Raw genomic sequence first — 17,826 nt, 5'->3', positions numbered from 1 at the left:
TATCCCTTTTAAAGATATCTATTTTTTCTTACTCAAAATATAATCTCTATTTACAAAATTCTAACCATATATTTTTAATACAAAGTGACTACAAAATTTTATTTAACATGGTATTGAGATGGAATTACAATTAAATTATTGAAATAAAAAAATTAAAATAGACTCAAATAAATATTAAGATCTGAATCAAATTAGAATTATAAAGACAAAAATAAATAAATAAATTTAAGGTCGGTATGGATACAAATTCACAGACTATATATATCTTAATCAATTGAATTATGGTGAATTATGGTGAGAGGAGAAAGCGTGTCCCAATTATAATTTGATAATAAAGTATTGGGGCCCACGTGGCGGTCAGCGTGGAGACGATTTTTTAGTGTACGCGCCGAGTTTTTAAAGGAACGCGTGGCAGCTGCTTCGTGGAAAGCCGCGGCAGTGAAGCGATTAAGTGTGTAGCTTTGGTTCCACCGCCCTCTCACGTGACTTTCTTTTTCTTTTCTTTTTTTTTGTCTGATTTAATTCCAACTAGAAGATTAAATCATAATCTATTTTGGTGTTGTTTAAAATAGAAGATTTAATCATATATACTTTGTTTCAATATTATACCCAAAAAAAAAAAAAATTGTAATATATATATAATTTAACTGCATAACTATTTTATTTTATATGTTTTGTATTTGAAAAACTAAAATCAAAAAAATTTCGAGTGTCAGACATGTCAAATACCTCGACATCAATACAAAAAGAATGTCGTTTTTCCCAAATGACGACGACATATCGAGAAAATGTCAAAAAATGACATTTTTTTACTTATAATTTATAAATTGATTTTTTTTAATAATTTGAAAATATATACTCTGGCGATCAATATTATTTCGATTAAATAATTTGAAAATATCGATATGAATTGATTTTTTCCTAAATAATTTGAAGTGGATTTTTTTAACCAAATTTTGTTCTCATCTCTTTATTCTCTTATAAAAAGGCAAATATAATCTGAGGAAAGAAAATCAAATCTTTTCTAAAATAAATTAAGGAGGTTTGCCCCATTCAAATTTCGCTGAACATTATAGGTTTATTTGAATTAAAATAAAAAATCATCTTTAGTATTTGTTAAATTATATCACCGCTATTTGTATATAATAAATTTTATTTTTCAAATTTTATACCTATTTCATCTATCTTGTTTAATTATGTTACTAAAGATTAGATTTGATTTAGAAATTATGGATAAAACATAATCAATTAAATAACTTTAATTTACTAATTCAAATGATTTTTTTTAGATAAATTCAAATGATTTACATGTAAGTGTATACATGATTTTGTGCTGACATTATCATACATATTTCATAAGTATATTATTGATATGTTTAAATATGATGGTCAAAATTCAACAATTATGAACTAATTAAGCTACAATTAAAGTCTTATTTACTAACTCAACAAAATTTGCATCAATAATTACAATTTCTGTGTTTTTTCTTAAAATATCGATCGACATCAATATGTCTATAAAATCGCAACCTCGATATTTCTATCAACATCAACATTTCGAACATTGATTTTAAAAGTCTCATTTTTAATGTTCATTTTTTTTCTAACAAATTTCTTTCACTTTCTAAAGTTTGTCCATCCTACATTTATCTCTCTCTAAAATTATCATCTCTCGAATATTTAGTAATGTATTTTGTTTCTAGCAAATATATCTCAAATTTTATTTATCTAAAATTTTCTCTTTTGATTTTCTTTTACAATAACTTATATTTCACATTTATTTATTTTTTCTAACAAATATATATTGAACTTTTTATGTTTAAATTTTTTATCAGTCTAATTTTTCTATCTTTCTACTAATATGTCTTTTTGCTCTCAACTCTATTATGTTTTTCTAAAATTTCTCTTTTTTGTCTTTTAACTTTCCTTTCACTAAAATTTTATTTTTCTAAACTTATATTTTTATCTCTGCATTAAGAATGATAAAAATTTACTCTAGGCGAATAAAAAATACATTTCCCACAATACACCAACACCACCCCAATTCCATTTTTTAGAATAATACTATATATTTTATTAAATAATTTACCAAGGTAGGAATAAAATATTAAATAATTTTTTAAAAGTGAATATTTATACTAGTAAAAAATATATTTTTTTTAGTAAAATAGATATAATTTACATGTATTTATTGCTCTTTTTTTATCTTCAAATTCTACGAATATTTAAAATTAATTATTAAACGGACAATCTTTTCAGTAAACATTTCTGTCCATGAATGAATATACCTTGACCCAGACCTTCTTTACTATAACTCAAGAAAGATAAATTCTTTTGCAATTGAGATAACGGGGAAGGCCTCCCAACTCACACTCTACTCTAAGTGTCATCCCTCTACCCTACATAAAATTTGTTTCTCTCTGAGCATATTCAACAATATTTTGAATTTCGAAAACAACAAAGGTGAATTTTTTTTATCTCTTATTCCTATTTACATTTTGAACCAGCCTAAAAATACCAAAAACTAAAAAACAAAAATATTACCAAACTGCCCATAAATTTTTATTTTGGTTATAGAATTTCAAAATTTTAAAACAATTCTTATGAAGTTTCCGTCTCTAAATTTGTATATATTACTTTTGTCTTTTAGCTATTATTTTAATTTAATCAAATGTGATATCGTCTTTACATATAATTTACAATAAACCAGTGACAAAAGACTCGAAACAATTTTGTAAGCACAAATTTAGAAACTAAAAAAAAATATTAAAACTCCAGATATTTTACGTGGCTTAATATTTGTCCAAGATCTTTCATTTTGGGAGAAAAAGAAATATTCCGAATTCGTTAAACAAATCGTCGACGTGTCAATCTCCAATTGGTCGTTCATTAACAGGTGGCAAAGTGGCCAGTCAAAACGGTTGCCGCAATGATTTCACACGTGCGACTCACGTGCGAAGAAGTGCTCCCCGAGTGGTGGAAGCCAAGAGCCGAGTTTTTGATCAGAGTGAGTAAAAAAAAGACGCCGGCTTGAGTCGCGATTTAATCGGCGATCTAATCTTCAGAAGCGTCCTCGTCCCTTCCCCAATTCCCTTTTCTCTGAAACTTTTTCCCCCAAATAAATCCCATCGCCCCACCATTTTCTCTCACTCCACAATCTCTCTTTTCTCCGGCCGCCTCGTCGGACAATTTCTCCGATTTATATATTTAATTTTCTGATTTCTGATTTCTGATTTCAATCGCATGACGGAGTATCGTTTACAGTCGACGATGAATCTGTGGACCGACGAGAACGCGTCGGTGATGGATGCCTTCATGAATTCCGATCTGTCGTCTTACTGGGCGCCGTCGGCGTCCTCGCAGCCGCTTCACCAGCAGCCGCAATCCTCCGCTTCCACCTCCACGCCGGCGCCGGAGCCGGCCAAATCTCAGCCCTCTTCCGTGGCGGTCTTCAACCAGGAGACGTTGCAGCAGCGCCTCCAGGCGCTGATCGACGGCGCCCGCGAGAGCTGGACCTACGCCATCTTCTGGCAGTCGTCGTACGATTACTCCGGCGGCGGGTCGGTTCTCGGGTGGGGGGATGGGTATTACAAGGGGGAGGAGGATAAGGGGAAGGGGAAGGCGAAAATGGTGGCCTCCGCCGCGGAGCAGGCTCACCGGAAAAAGGTTCTCCGGGAGCTGAATTCGTTGATTTCCGGGTCCGCCGGCGGGCCGGACGATGCGGTGGACGAGGAGGTTACGGATACGGAATGGTTCTTTTTGGTTTCGATGACTCAGTCTTTCGTTAACGGCGTGGGGCTTCCGAGTCAGGCGTTTTTCAGTTCCGCGCCGATTTGGGTCTCCGGCGGCGAGCGGCTGGCGGCGTCGGCCTGTGAACGGGCGCGGCAGGGGAGGGTTTTCGGGCTGCAGACGATGGTCTGTATTCCGTCGGCGAACGGCGTGGTGGAAATGGGGTCGACGGAATTAATCCACCGGACGTCGGATTTTGATGAACAAGGTTAAGATTCTGTTCAATTTCAACAATCTGGAAATCGGTTCGTGGCAATCGGGAAGCGCCGCCGCCGACGAAGGCGAAAACGACCCCTCCTCGCTCTGGATCAGCGAGCCGTCGAGCACAATCGAGATGAAAGATTCCATAACCACCGCCCCTTCCGTCTCGATTCCGGCGAAGCAAATCCACTCGGAAAATCCCAGTTCCAGCAGCCTAACGGAAAATCTAACAACGCAGCCGAAACAGAGCCAGAGCCAGAGCTTCTTAAACTTCTCCGATTACGCCTTCGAAGCAAACCCCTCGAAGAACAACAACACCCCATCGTTCAAGCCGGAATCCGGCGGGATGTTGAATTTCGGAGACAGTAATCGGATCGGAAGCCTCTTCTCCGGCCACTCCCAGTACACAACAGAGGAACAAAATGAGAAGAAGAGATCCCCTGCTTCCCGGAGCAGCAACGACGAAGGAATCCTCTCGTTCACCTCCGGCGTGATCCTCCCCTCCTCCGGGAAGGTAAAATCCGGCGACTCCGACCACTCAGATCTGGAAGCTTCAGTAATCCGCGAGGTCGACAGCTGCGTCAAAGTAGCAGAGCCGGAAAAACGCCCAAGAAAAAGAGGGCGAAAGCCGGCGAACGGGAGAGAAGAGCCATTGAATCACGTGGAAGCAGAGAGACAACGGAGGGAGAAATTGAACCAGAAATTCTACGCACTACGAGCGGTGGTTCCGAACGTCTCGAAAATGGACAAAGCCTCTCTTCTGGGGGACGCGGTTTCGTACATCAACGAGCTGAAATCGAAGGTTCAGATGGCAGAGTCGGAGAAAACAGAGGCGTTGAAGCAATTGGAAATGGCGAAGAAGGAGATGGGAAGCAGGGAATTGAAGAGTTTCGAAGATGAGGATCTGAAAATGGTGGGGGGGAGGAAGAGGAAGGCGATGGAGATGGAGGTGGGGATGGAGATGGAGATCGAGGTGAAGATTATGGGATGGGACGCCATGATCAGAATTCAGTGCAGCAAGAAGAATCACCCGGCGGCGAGACTGATGACGGCGCTTAAGGATCTAGATCTCGACATGCTCCACGCGAGCGTGTCGGTGGTGAACGATCTGATGATCCAGCAGGCGGCGGTGAAGATGGGGAGCAGATTTTACACGCAGGAGCAGCTCAAAATGGCGCTCATCGCCAGAGTCGGCGGCGGCGGGGGCCATGGATTCATGTAGGAAGAAAAGGGGTTGTGTAATTAGGGAAATGGGGAAGAGGGGGGACATTTTTAAGGCTCCCAGTAGAGAAAGAGTAAGAGAACCTGATGTGTGTAAGATAACTGTTTCTTGTTCTTGATCTTGATCTTGTTGTTGTTGTTGGTAGTGATTACTGATAGGTTTGTTTTTAGAGTCTGTGTAGTGATTATGATGATGCTAAATATGCAATCTAATTGATAAAGAGAAAACCTTCCAACTTCCAACTTTCAATTCATTTTATTGTGTTTGATTTGATTGATGTCTGAAAAATGCAGTGATGGCTGTTTCTTGAGGGGATGTGTTGTGTTCTAACGGAGGGAAAGAAAGAGGAGAGTGTTGGTGGTGGGTGCAACCATGGGATGGGAAGGGGAGGGAAGGGAGGCGTGTAAACTGTACCGAACACTCACGGATTAATAATATTTTTCTTGTGGTATATATTCACAGGATTGGAAGTGTGGTCACACTTCTCATCTAAATCACATCCACCCAATTGAGGAGATAGATGGATGTTAGATTTCAGATATTATTTTCTTGGGAAACCAACAATGTGTCGCACACAAGTATACTAATGACTGGTTCCATAATGTTTTTTCTTGTTTTCTCTATTCTAGTAAAGAAAAAAAGAAGGAAAATTTGATTTTGCTCAAAACGAAAACAAGAAATAATTTCTATACAATTTTGAAAATGTTTTAAGGAAATAAAAAATAAGAAACATAAATAGTTGTTAAATGCTTAAAATTCTCAGTAAACAATTAAAAAAAATGTTACCAAATCAGCGTGTTTTAGTCGTCAATATCAATGAAAACATCGAGGTCTTAATTTTATGAAAATATTGATAAAATGTTTTCTATTTTTAAATAAGTTAAAAATAATTAATATTAATATTATGTATATATTAGTGACATTGGTTGATATTCTCATATTTTTTCGATTATTTTTGTAATATGATGGAAATGTCGATGTCGAACTCATTGAAACATGGAAATGTCAATGAGTGAACACAATATTTTCGTTCGTTCATTTTTTTCCTTTTTCAAAACTCTTGTTTACTTTAATCTTGTAACGAGAAAACGAAGAGAACATCAAAATGAAAGCAAGAGAGAAACCTTACGAAATAATAACTTCTATTCATTGAATTAAGAATTGTTACAAGTATTTATAGTAAAAATAAATAACCGACCACTAACTCATTACTTAGGCCACTACCTTTCAAATTCTCTCTAAACGAACACTATAACTCAACAAATTCACTAATCTTTAAACTCACGAACTTACACATCAACTTATCCACCGCTTAATTAACATCAACCATTAAATTAACCACCAAACATAATTCCTAAAAATATCAGAACATTAAAAAATAAACCAACACAGGTTTGCACTAATTCTTAAAAAATCTCACAAATGTTGTGTAGACTTTCTAAATGTTTTTTTTAAACCTAGAATTTCAATATTGATTCATTTACTTGACTTTATTTTTAAAACTTAATTTTAATCTTTTGATTTTTCATCAAACTTGAGGTTAAGAGTCTCGTTATAAAAAATCTTATCTTAACCATTCAACATGAATGACATTAATTATTATCAATATGTTATACCTAGTTTATATCTAATTTTATAGTAGTCCACCTATTAAATCTCGTACTATTATCAATGCATCAATGCTTAATCCAAGGTTCAAAATTTCACTCGATACGTCCACGAGATATGGAAGGAGAAAATCGTTTTTTCTCAATGTGGTCGACATGTTGACCAAATGTCGAGGAAATGTCGATTTTTGTTTTGTTGGTTTGTTTGGTTTGTTTTTTTCTTTTCATTCAATCTTAAATAATCGAGAAAATATAAATCCATGGTGGTCTTCTAGTTAGTTGAGATCCATTGTTTTTTTTTTTAAATATAGATCGAAAATTCTGAATCCAAACTTAAAAAAAAAAGGATGATTTCTGTTCAAAATGTTTTTTTTTTTGTAAATTTAAAGCTTGTGAAAGAATAAATAGAAAAGTCGAAAATAATAACAAAAAATTATACGACATTGGACGTTTTTTATTTTTCTTTTAAAGAAATTAAATTAAATTTCTTATCATTTTGGTTCAAAAAAGAAAAAAAAAACAAACGTCAAATTAAATTTAACTATAAAAATCTAACAAAATCTTAAAGAAATAGATTATAATAAATCGATATATAAAACTTAATTTAAATTAAATTTAACTAAAAAATCAAACAAAATCTTAAAAAAATAGATCGATTTATACAAAACTTAATTTAAATTAAATTTAACTAAAAAATCTAACAAAAACTTAAAGTAATTGATTTAAAAGAAAAACAAATTTTAAATTAAATTTATCTGACGAAGTTTTAAAACAAACAAATAAGTTCAATTTAACTAATTATTATTAAACATTTAAATTTTATAAAATTTTAATTCTTATTTTTTAATTAAAAAAAATCAAACAACTGTTAAACGAAATTTAACTATAAAAAATCTAACAGTAACAATTTTAAAAAAATTAAATTTAAATTAAGTTTAACTAAAAAGTCTAACAAAATCTTCAATAATTGATTTAAAAGAAAAACAAATTTTAAATTAAATTTAACTAACCAAATCTTAAAAACAAATTTTAAATTAAATTTAACTAACCAAATCTTAAAACAAACTAATAAAAGAAAATCAATTTAACTAATTATTATTAAAAATTTAACGAACTAAATCTAATTTTTTAAAAATTATTTCATACTTTATATATATCTATATTTCACATATTTTGTTCAATTATATGACTAGATTGAATTAGAAATTATCAATATAAAAACAACATTAAACTTTAATTTCCTGATTCAAATAATTTTCATATATGTATACATAATTTTATTTCAACATTTTCATCGTCACGATATTTTTAGAATTATATTACTTATATGGTTAGATATGATGGTTAGAAGTGATTAGTTATAGGTTAATTAAGCTACGATTAAAGTATTATTTACTAATCTAAAAATTTTTCATCAATATCTACTATTTTCGTAATTTTTTTTCGAAATATCCATCGTGATCAACATCGACATTTTGAACCTTGACTTAATCTTATTTTTGTTTCACTCTACATTTTTGTTTTTTTTAGTACCACTCTACTTTTTTGTTAGGTTAAATTAATAGCACTAAGCAAAGGACATGATAGGCAAAACTTTATGAATTCACATAAAAATTGAGAAGCCGAATAAATACATGCGAAGTATCAAAACAAGACAATAAATTTGTGGTCCTAGTATATCTTTATATGATTTTTCTCCCTAAAGTCATAAGGAGGAGTGAAAGATTTTAAGGTAAATCAATATTTTTAAGACTTGAGGAGGGTAAAATTCAATACCACACGTGGACCAATAGCTCAACTTGATTAGACCAAATCTATTCTCAACAGACTAAAATGAGAAGATCAACTTACCCGGGGAATCGAGCTGAAGATCAGACCAACTGGAGAACTACCCAAGTTCTATTCAACCGACTTGAGGATTTCAAACTGAGGTCGGATAGCCGGCCTTAGGCTCAACAACTCATAATAGCCTCAACCTCTTATTGGAGTGGTTCCAACGAACTTATCCCCCTCTCTGCCTAGAGAAAGGGACTAGCTCCTTAGACTCATGTATACGATTCTGTGCATGACCTACTATAGCTCAAATCCTCACTGACTTGAGTATTGGAGTGTTTGTTCCCTCTGTGCAAGTCACTCCTTGTGCAGCTCGCTCCTCCATAGCTTGGTCTATTTTGATGTAGGTAGATCTATCTAGTTTGACAAAATTCAACATCAATAAACTTTACCAATTGAGCCGACATCATATAACGGTAAAAAAATGATTATTTTTCGATGTCATATTGAAGGAATTGAAATTAAGTTGATAATGATCATTCAAATCGACTGCATGGCTCTCATTTCATGTAGTTTTTTTTTTTAAATATTTCATCCTTCCCAACTTTAAAAAGTTTTAATCAATCAAGTATCTCAATTTTAGATTTTGTTTAGTTGTTGCTATTAACACAATTTAAAGAAATATTAATGTTGCATGTACTTTAGCTAACTTGTCTAGTTATTTACCAATTGATTCTATAGATATGTCATGTAAGTATTTTATTCATGATGTTAACCCTTTAATATATACAAAATAAAATTATAATTTAACAAATAATATAATTTCAATTTGATGTGTGGTTGGCAGTGGAATGTAAAAATGGATTTCTTGTGCAATTGATGGTAATGGAAACAAGTGAAGATGACCTTACACAGAACGTCATTTTCATAGAATATTGAAAAATATGTCATAAAATTCTCACTCAACTCATTCCATAAAAAATAGAAATTTGATGGATATATATTATTATTTTATTAACATATTGTGGATATATGGATATATCATTTGAATAATTAAAAAAATAGATTTGGTTGATGGACGAGTTGAGTTTAACGTTCAAGTAGCATACGAGTGTCATGTATCCACATGTTCGAATATGTTAATAAAACAATAATTTAATACCGTACATTAATTTTTTTTATTAATGTCTGAATACCATTACCTGAGAGATTCAAATCCTTTCCCTTGTTAAAAAAAAAAAATTTTTTTATTCAAACTTAATTGACATGATATTTAATAAACAGAGAACGTGCAACATAAACAAAAATGTTAGGACTCTTAAAATATTGGTTAATTTATTAAATTTAACATTCAAATAGATTCATAGTTCTCCAATTACGTGTCTAATAAGTCATTTATCTATTTAAAAATTTTTTGTATAAATTTTCATGGACTAACTATACACAAAATTAAATTTCAGATCTTGAACTTTTGATTTTCTGTCTAATAAGATTATGAATATAAAATGTTGATGGCCAATTTTGGCTGAGAGCCACGTGGCGTCCGGACGAGCAGTCCAACCGCGGATCCACTTGACTTGAAACCAAAGAACTCGACACCGATACGATGTCCCGCCTAATATACTCCGACGCTCAAGTTAGTAATCAGAGTAAAGATGAAATAAGACATCGGAGAATTCAGTGACAGGTTCTTCGCTTACTTGGTATGAAAGATCGTCCTTCTCTTTATAACTCTAGAGGACCGACCAAGAAGAAAAATGATTGGAAGTGGCAGGGGCGTTGCATGTTGTACGTTGGGACAAAGAGGGGCGCGTTCCTGACAGTGCAAGGTAGCCTCGCTACCTACGACGCCTGGGCATGTCGCCTAGGGCCGTTGGATGCGTCCGTCCTGCCGACAGCAGGTGCTGCCAACTGTAGATATGTACAGGTCGTAACCGTTCGTGGTGTGCGTCCCGTCGTGAGCATACATGCCTTCTGCTCGATGACATCCTCACTGAGAATCGGTTCTCAGTAGGCCCATGCCCGTGGGGCGAACACGTGTCCTATTTGAAAACTACTCATAAGATATAATAAATTAGAGATCTATTATATACAAAATTTAAAAATTATGGAGGTATTAAACACTTTTACAGGTCAAAGACCAATTAGATACAAAAGTGAAAGTTGAGGCGACGTTGAATTTTCCTTTTCAGTAAAGAAATATAGAATTACGTTTAACAATTTTTTTTTTTTTTAATAAAGAAACGAAAACAGGTTTACTAACCATTATCTTATAAAAGTAAAAGGTTCATATAATATTTCATTTCTCAAATTAAACATGTAATTTTTTCTATTTATTAATATTTATTATGCATTAGAAAAAAGACGCAAATACTTTTATCTATAATTTGAAGGAAAAAAACCATAAATTATACAACGAACTTGATTCCAAAATTTCAATAAAGTTTTGAAAACATTTCTTAAAGACAAGAAACATGAACACAAATACGCTAATGTTTTTCAAAAGAACGGTAAAATTACAAAACAGCAGATCTTGAGTAACTTATTAAACATAAATTCTAAAAGTCAAGGGTTAAACTTTTTTTGTCTTTTCAATACAACATGAGCGGATAACCAGACATAGGTATCTTAACTCAGCTACAACGAAATACAACTTCTAAGGGATAATGTTAGAATTTAAACGGAACCCTAAAATTAGAGGGTGCGCTGGTTGAGGAAGCCCCAAAATTAGGGCTTGGTTACGCATGGTTTGCGGACGCCCAAATTACGAAGGGAATTCCAATTCGGAATTTAAACCCTCAATCGATGGCCGCTCTCTCCCAAATTGGTGCCCCAAAATCCCCAAATATCTCTGTTCTCTGTTGGGCGTCGCAGCGATGAGTCTGAACTGCCTCTCGTGCCAGCTGCTGCAGAGATCGGACTCGGAGAGAGAACAGAGATGTTACTCCGACGGCTTATCCTCGTCGGAGCGCAGCTGGTCCGGCAACCTCTCCCTCAGGCCGCCCTGCGAGGACCGCCCCGGTGTTCCGCTTCCGACGGCGGCCGCCAAGGGACACCGCCGCCTCCACACCACCGGCGCCGTCTCCTTCGGCAAGGAGCCCAGGCTCGTCAGAAGCTCCGGCATGAGGAGGGATTGGAGCTTCGAGGATCTTAGATCCATCGCTCAACAGCGAACCCAAAACCAACCCCAACCCTCCGCCAATTCCTGACCACCTCTTTTTTCTTTTTCTTTTTTTTTTTTTCCTTTTTTTCCTCTCTATTTCTATTTTTTTTTTAATCTCAATTTCATGAAATATAATACCATGCAACGAGTAGGATTGAAATCTCATGTTTAATGTTTTCGAACTTTTTAATTTTACTTTTGATGTTAGAAAATTCTCAATCAGAATCTTTCGAAAATAATTTAGTTTGTAACGATTTAGTCTCTGTAGTGAAAATTTTTACAAATCACAAAATTTTAAAAATTGACAGTTAATTTTGATGAGATTTTTTGCGGGACTAAAGTCTTACCGATTTTAAACTATAGAGACTAATTCATAGATTAAATTGTTACCTTAGTTTGTAAAAATAGAGAGATCGAATGTGGTTTCAAATCTTATTTAATCATTTTTAAATGAATGAACAAATAGAAGAGAGAAAAAAGTTGGAAATGGACAGTCAATGGTAAAAGAGGGGCCATTTTTGGAACATTTGAGATGTATAAATTTGTCATCTAAGCAAATGTATGATTGAAAAAAAGATTAAAAAAAAAAAAAAAAACTAACAAGACGATATCAATGGAAGTTTTAAAATAATCAAATTTTAAAAATAAATTACAAAAATAATGTTAGTTTAAAAATAATAACTAAATAAATGTAATTTAAATAAATAAATACAAATGTGAGTTAGATTAGGTTATGTCAAAGGAGAGGTCAAAACTCGCCTACAATTGACGCTACTTCCGAGCAACGTGTATTATCGACGTGGCGGTTGAGGTGGCTGCTGATGCGGAAGTCGTGTATAATGGACGCGACTTCCATTTGAACTTCAGGGTCCATGACTGCGATCGTACTAAATCGCAGGCGACGACTGCAATTTCGCTTGAAATCACAGTTGATGGCTGCGACTTCACTGAAAACGCAGCCAAAGGTTGCGATTTACCTACCCTACTTTTGGAATTACTTTGAAACCTATCCTACCTTTGTCATTTGTTTTTAAAAAATAATTATATAAAAAAAATCTCGATATCAATATAAATAAATTTAAAATCAGTGCCCTAATATAATTAAATGAGTTAGGATATTATAAATTTATAATCTTGATAAAAAAGTTAGAGACTCGAATTCTGACTTCCACGTTTATAGAAAAAAATATAGGTTATGGATGAGAAGAATTCATATTTTCTATTAATTTAACTTTAGGTTTTCTTTCTATGAATAGAAGGAAGATACTTATGGTTGAGTCAGACTATATACCGGCTATATTTCATATAACATTTCAATCTTTACTTTATATGTTTTATTTTTATTTATTTTTCATAATTATTTTAGTTATTAGTGAAATATTCAAATTCCCTTTTCGTAATTACCAATCTCCAACTTAGCATAATTAAAATAGTTTAAGGACTAGTTTGCTTACCTTCTATGTTTATTGTTTTTTAGTACATAAAGCATTTGATATATGTTAACGTTTTTCGATTCTATTTTTAAGTTTTGTTAACAAAATTGCTTAGAATTTTGGAAAACAATAATAAATTTATTGTTTATTATTTGTATACGGAATATAAATATAAATATTATTTATTATTATTGACTTATAAATACAAAATAAGTATTAAAATTTGAATATTTAATTAAAAAATATTTTTCATATACAACAAGAAAATGTGACTTATGCTATACTTCAATAATCTCTTTCCTATCATGGCACGCAAATTCCTATCGTGTCCCAAATCACATTCCGTGAATCAAAAGGGGAAGCGTACTCATCCATCAGCTCCTCTCATAGATCGGTGCGGTTTTACGAAGCATCTAAGCACAATTTACTTGCCTTGATCAAATCAATAGCTTTGCCGCCCATTCATTTAGACTTTTTAGAGAACGAGAAACAATAAATAGTTACAAAAAACTCGTTTGGTAAATGTTATAGTTTCTTGTTCATCATTTCTAGTTTTATTCCGAAATTTAAGTATTTGGAAAATATTTGCATTTTTGGTCTATTTTAGAAACATTTCCAAAATTATATAGAAATTTTGGAAATTAAGAAAAAAAATCTCTCCTTTGTAGTACCGGTTTCCAACCAAATCAAGTTTCCTTCTTTCTTTTTTTAGTAAAAAAATGAAAAATAAAAAATAGTTACCAAATGCAATTAAATTTTTAGCAAGGGGTGACATATTCATATGAATTAAAAAACAAGTTTATGACTACACATATTATATTATATATTATGAAAATATTAAATTTACTATAATATGTCTGGTTTAAACTAATTAATGTCCTAATACATTTAACAAATCGCATGGTAATTCTTGAGCCTACAAATAAAGAGAGTATTAGGCGTATGCTATTAACCGCATTAAATTTACCATAATATATTAACTTTAAAAATATAGGTGCGATTTAATATCTTTTCTAAAAATTACACACTTTACTTATTTTACTCTAAAGATAATAAAGTTTGCAAATTTACCACACCCTTTTGTTTTATATAATCTTTTGTCCCATTATATTATTTATTTCAAATTTGGCCATTCAATGCACTTTTTTTCTTTTCCCAACAACATATTAAAAAAAGAAAAAAAATTAAAACTTTCTGGTGACTACGACCAAATAAGTTTAATGGGATATTTCTTTTCCTCTTATTTTGCATGGAGAATAGTTGTGTTACCACAAAATTTAAATCTCACCTCAGAGAAACATATGGGGTGGAGATCGAACTTACAACCTCTTAGTTGGAGATATATGTTAATTAGTGTTGAGCTATGCTCGCTTCGACAAATAAAATGGTTTTAGTAGACAATAAAAATTCAACCATATTTACTAGAAACTTAATTAAGAGATCATTTCTCATTGCATTTTGGGTTCATATTGATGAACATAGATTAATAACTTGTTTAGTCTAATATTTATGGTTTTTTTCGGTACACGTGGGGTGGAGATTGAAATTGACGACTTTTTGAATAGAGATAGATGCTTTAACCAGTTGAGTTATGTTCACGTTGAAATCTAATATTTATTAAAACAATACAAATATGAAAGATTTTGTATAGAAGAGGTAATTTTGAAAATAAAACAATATAAATGAGCACTAATAGATATTTGTGGATTACATTACGAATTTGGTCCTTAGGATTGTAGCTTAATTTCAATTTAATTTTTATAATTTTAAAACCTACCGTTTAATCCTTATAATCCAAGCTTAGTTTTAGTTTAACCCATACGATTTTAGAAGTTTTAATTTGATTCCTATGGTATGATTAAACTTCACCCATCGTTTTGTCCATTTAAAAAATCCATTCATTTTCCCATAATTAATTTATCCATTCTTAAAACCATGATATAATCAACTAGCATATAGTAAGTCACATAGAAAACATCAATTCATTGTTACGTTATGGTATTTAATTGCATTACGATTCATGATAAATCTAGAAAGCGATTCGTAAAGGGATATCCTCCTTTTCTTCTCCGGGCTATGATTTTTTTCTCTTACTTTGATCCAAATGCGTCCCGAGCATAGCTCAGCGGTAATTGGAATATATCTCCAACTATGAAGTTGTGAGTTCGATTCCCCACCTCCACATATTGTACTAAAAAAAATGCATCCTGTTCTCTCTCAATTACTCATTTTTGTAAAATATGATTTATGTACGTAAATCTATCTATCATGAGTATATGAGAATTTATAATTACCTCCAATAAAAACCTTATGAAATGTTGCTCACATGATACACTATTATAAAGTTGGACTAAAGCATGGGGGATGAAATTGAAACTTAATTCATAATTTTGACCATGTTTGTACCAAGTTGGTACAATTTTGACTGGGCTGGCGCTCAAAGCCCAAAATACTACGAGCCGGGCCCTCTCTCTCTCGATCGATCGATCGATCGGCGATTGATTTGAAGAAGAAATTTCTGAATTCTCAATTTCTTAATCTCTCTCGATCCATCATCACTCCTTTCGTTCATTTTCCTTCAATTTTCCCGTTGACTTCCAATTCCACGATTTGGGTTTTGATCTGTAGTTAGGTTTTTCTTCACATCTTTGATCTTCCTTCCCTCTAGGGTTCTTAGTGGACCTTTTCTTCGTCGTCCCAGATCCTCAATTCACCGCGTAATTTCTTTCCACTTCCCACTTCCCAGTTCCCACCGCCTCGGTTTTCCATTATCTTCCGTTTTCTTCGCGTTTACTCGTTTCTTGACAGTGTTCGAGACGTCGGATTTCTCTGTTTGGTGGGGAGGCTATTAATTCGGACTAGGGACAGGGAGCACTTCGTTTCTCAGAATGCCTACGCAGCTGATTGCTTCTGGGATTTTTAAATTTCGGAGGATCAAGTCAAGGGTATGATATTTTTTGCTTCCTTCTTCACCTTTATGCTTAAATTTGTCTTGCTGTTGGGTTCACCCTGAATTTTGAAGCTCTGCTGAGATTGGATTTAGAAAGGAATAAAGGTTTCTGGTTTTGCCCTTAAATCTGTGCTACTGAATTGGTGGGACTTCAAATAGAAGTGGATTTTGGTTTGGTTGGTGTTTTTTCTAGATTGTTTTTGGGATACGTTGTTGTGGAGATGGATAGTTCTAGGAACCGGCAGAATGAGAATTTGGGTGTGAACAAAATGGGGAAGAATATTAGGAAGAGTCCTATACACCAGCCAAATTTTGGTAGCAATAATGCTGCTAGGCCACAACCTCAACCTCAAATTTACAACATAAGTAAGAACGATTTTCGCAACATTGTTCAGCAGCTTACAGGCTCACCTTCTCAGGATCCTCAGCCTCCTAGACCTCCACAAAATCCTCCAAAACCCCAAAGTATGCGGTTGCAGAGAATTAGACCTCCCCCGTTGACACCGATCAATCGACCGAATGTTCCCGCTCCTATCCCTGGCCCTGTTCCTGTGGCTCCTCCGCAGGGTATAGTCAATAGTAATATGCCTAGGCCTGCACAATTTTCTCAGCCACCTCCAAGACAATTTCCACCATTGGCACAGGGAGGAGACTCACATTGGCCGAACCCAGCTGAGTCTCCTATTTCAGCCTACATGCGTTACCTTCAAAACTCAATGTTGAATCCATCTCCAGTAGCAAACCCGGCTCTACTTGCACCACAACCGCAGATTCCCGCTCAAATGCACCCTCAAGCACCTCCATCTGGTTTATTGCCCAACCCCAATCCACCTGTTCCTGCTCTTCCACCCCCAAGAATAAATGGTCCTCCACCCGCTGTCCCGAACTTGCCTTCGCCGCATTGGAACGGTCCCGCCCTTTTACCCTCCCCAACTTCCCAGTTTCTCTTGCCTTCTCCCACTGGTTACTACAATTTGTTGTCCCCCAAATCACCGTATCCTTTACTCTCACCCGGGATACAGTTCTCTCCGCCGCTGACTCCTAATTTTGGATTTCCATCCATGCCCCAATCAGGGATTTTAGGTCCAGGGCCTCATCCGCCACCTTCCCCAGGGGTATTGTTTCCATTATCTCCTTCAGGGATTTTTCCCATTTCAAGTCCAAGATGGAGAGATCAATAGCCCTCCCTCAGAGAGTTTTCGTGTTTAAGAGCTCGATGCTCCTTATGCTGACATTTTCATCTACTTGTGAAGATGGTTACTAAACTCATGGTGTAAGCTAGCCTGCCCTTTTGCTGTTTTATAGCTTTCTATTAGTTTGATTTTTTTTAACACTTCAATTTGTAAAATCTTTTTGCTTCTCATTTTCGGTCTGGGAAATCTAATTCTGTAACTTCTGTAATGTTCCCCACCACTATATGTAACAAGACGAACAGATATGTAGCCTGTAACCTTAGACATAGGATGATAGATGTCAAGTTGGTAGCTTGTTCAGATTGGTCGGTCGGTCGGTCTAGTTGGATAATAGTCCAATTCTGTAAGATGATGGAATAATATTATTTGGTATCCAAGTCCTTTTGGTTGGTTTATAGAAGGAAATGTAGTAGTGGACTTTTTTTTTTGATGATTCTTTCCAAATTAAGCATAGCATTTCATGCCTTCATATTTGTGCTTATGAAGACTTGCTCT

General features: G+C 34.1%; 2 protein-coding genes and 1 pseudogene across 2 annotated transcripts; all 3 read left to right on the top strand.

Annotated features, from left to right (window-relative positions):
• The first annotated feature begins 3,077 nt into the window (after nucleotides 1-3,077).
• LOC148208781 (transcription factor MYC2 pseudogene) lies at nucleotides 3,078-5,465 on the top strand (annotated as a pseudogene).
• A 5,615-nt stretch (nucleotides 5,466-11,080) lies between these two features.
• LOC148208780 (plant/protein) lies at nucleotides 11,081-11,920 on the top strand. The gene has a single exon (XM_088118963.1). It carries the CDS (start codon nucleotides 11,337-11,339, stop codon nucleotides 11,799-11,801), a length of 465 nt encoding a protein of 154 aa, XP_087975089.1. The 5' UTR covers nucleotides 11,081-11,336; the 3' UTR covers nucleotides 11,802-11,920.
• Nucleotides 11,921-15,693: 3,773 nt separating this feature from the next.
• On the top strand, nucleotides 15,694-17,759 carry LOC111014915 (protein HAIKU1). The gene has a single exon (XM_022289785.2). It carries the CDS (start codon nucleotides 16,360-16,362, stop codon nucleotides 17,317-17,319), a length of 960 nt encoding a protein of 319 aa, XP_022145477.2. The 5' UTR covers nucleotides 15,694-16,359; the 3' UTR covers nucleotides 17,320-17,759.
• Nucleotides 17,760-17,826: the final 67 nt, after the last annotated feature.

This window comes from Momordica charantia, assembly GCF_013281855.1.
Source record: "Momordica charantia cultivar OHB3-1 chromosome 10 unlocalized genomic scaffold, Mcharantia_2.0 BLBB01000010.1, whole genome shotgun sequence".
NCBI classification, from domain to species: Eukaryota; Viridiplantae; Streptophyta; class Magnoliopsida; order Cucurbitales; family Cucurbitaceae; genus Momordica; species Momordica charantia.
Note: the sequence above shows the minus strand (reverse complement) of the source record. Positions and strands in the feature narration are given on the sequence as shown.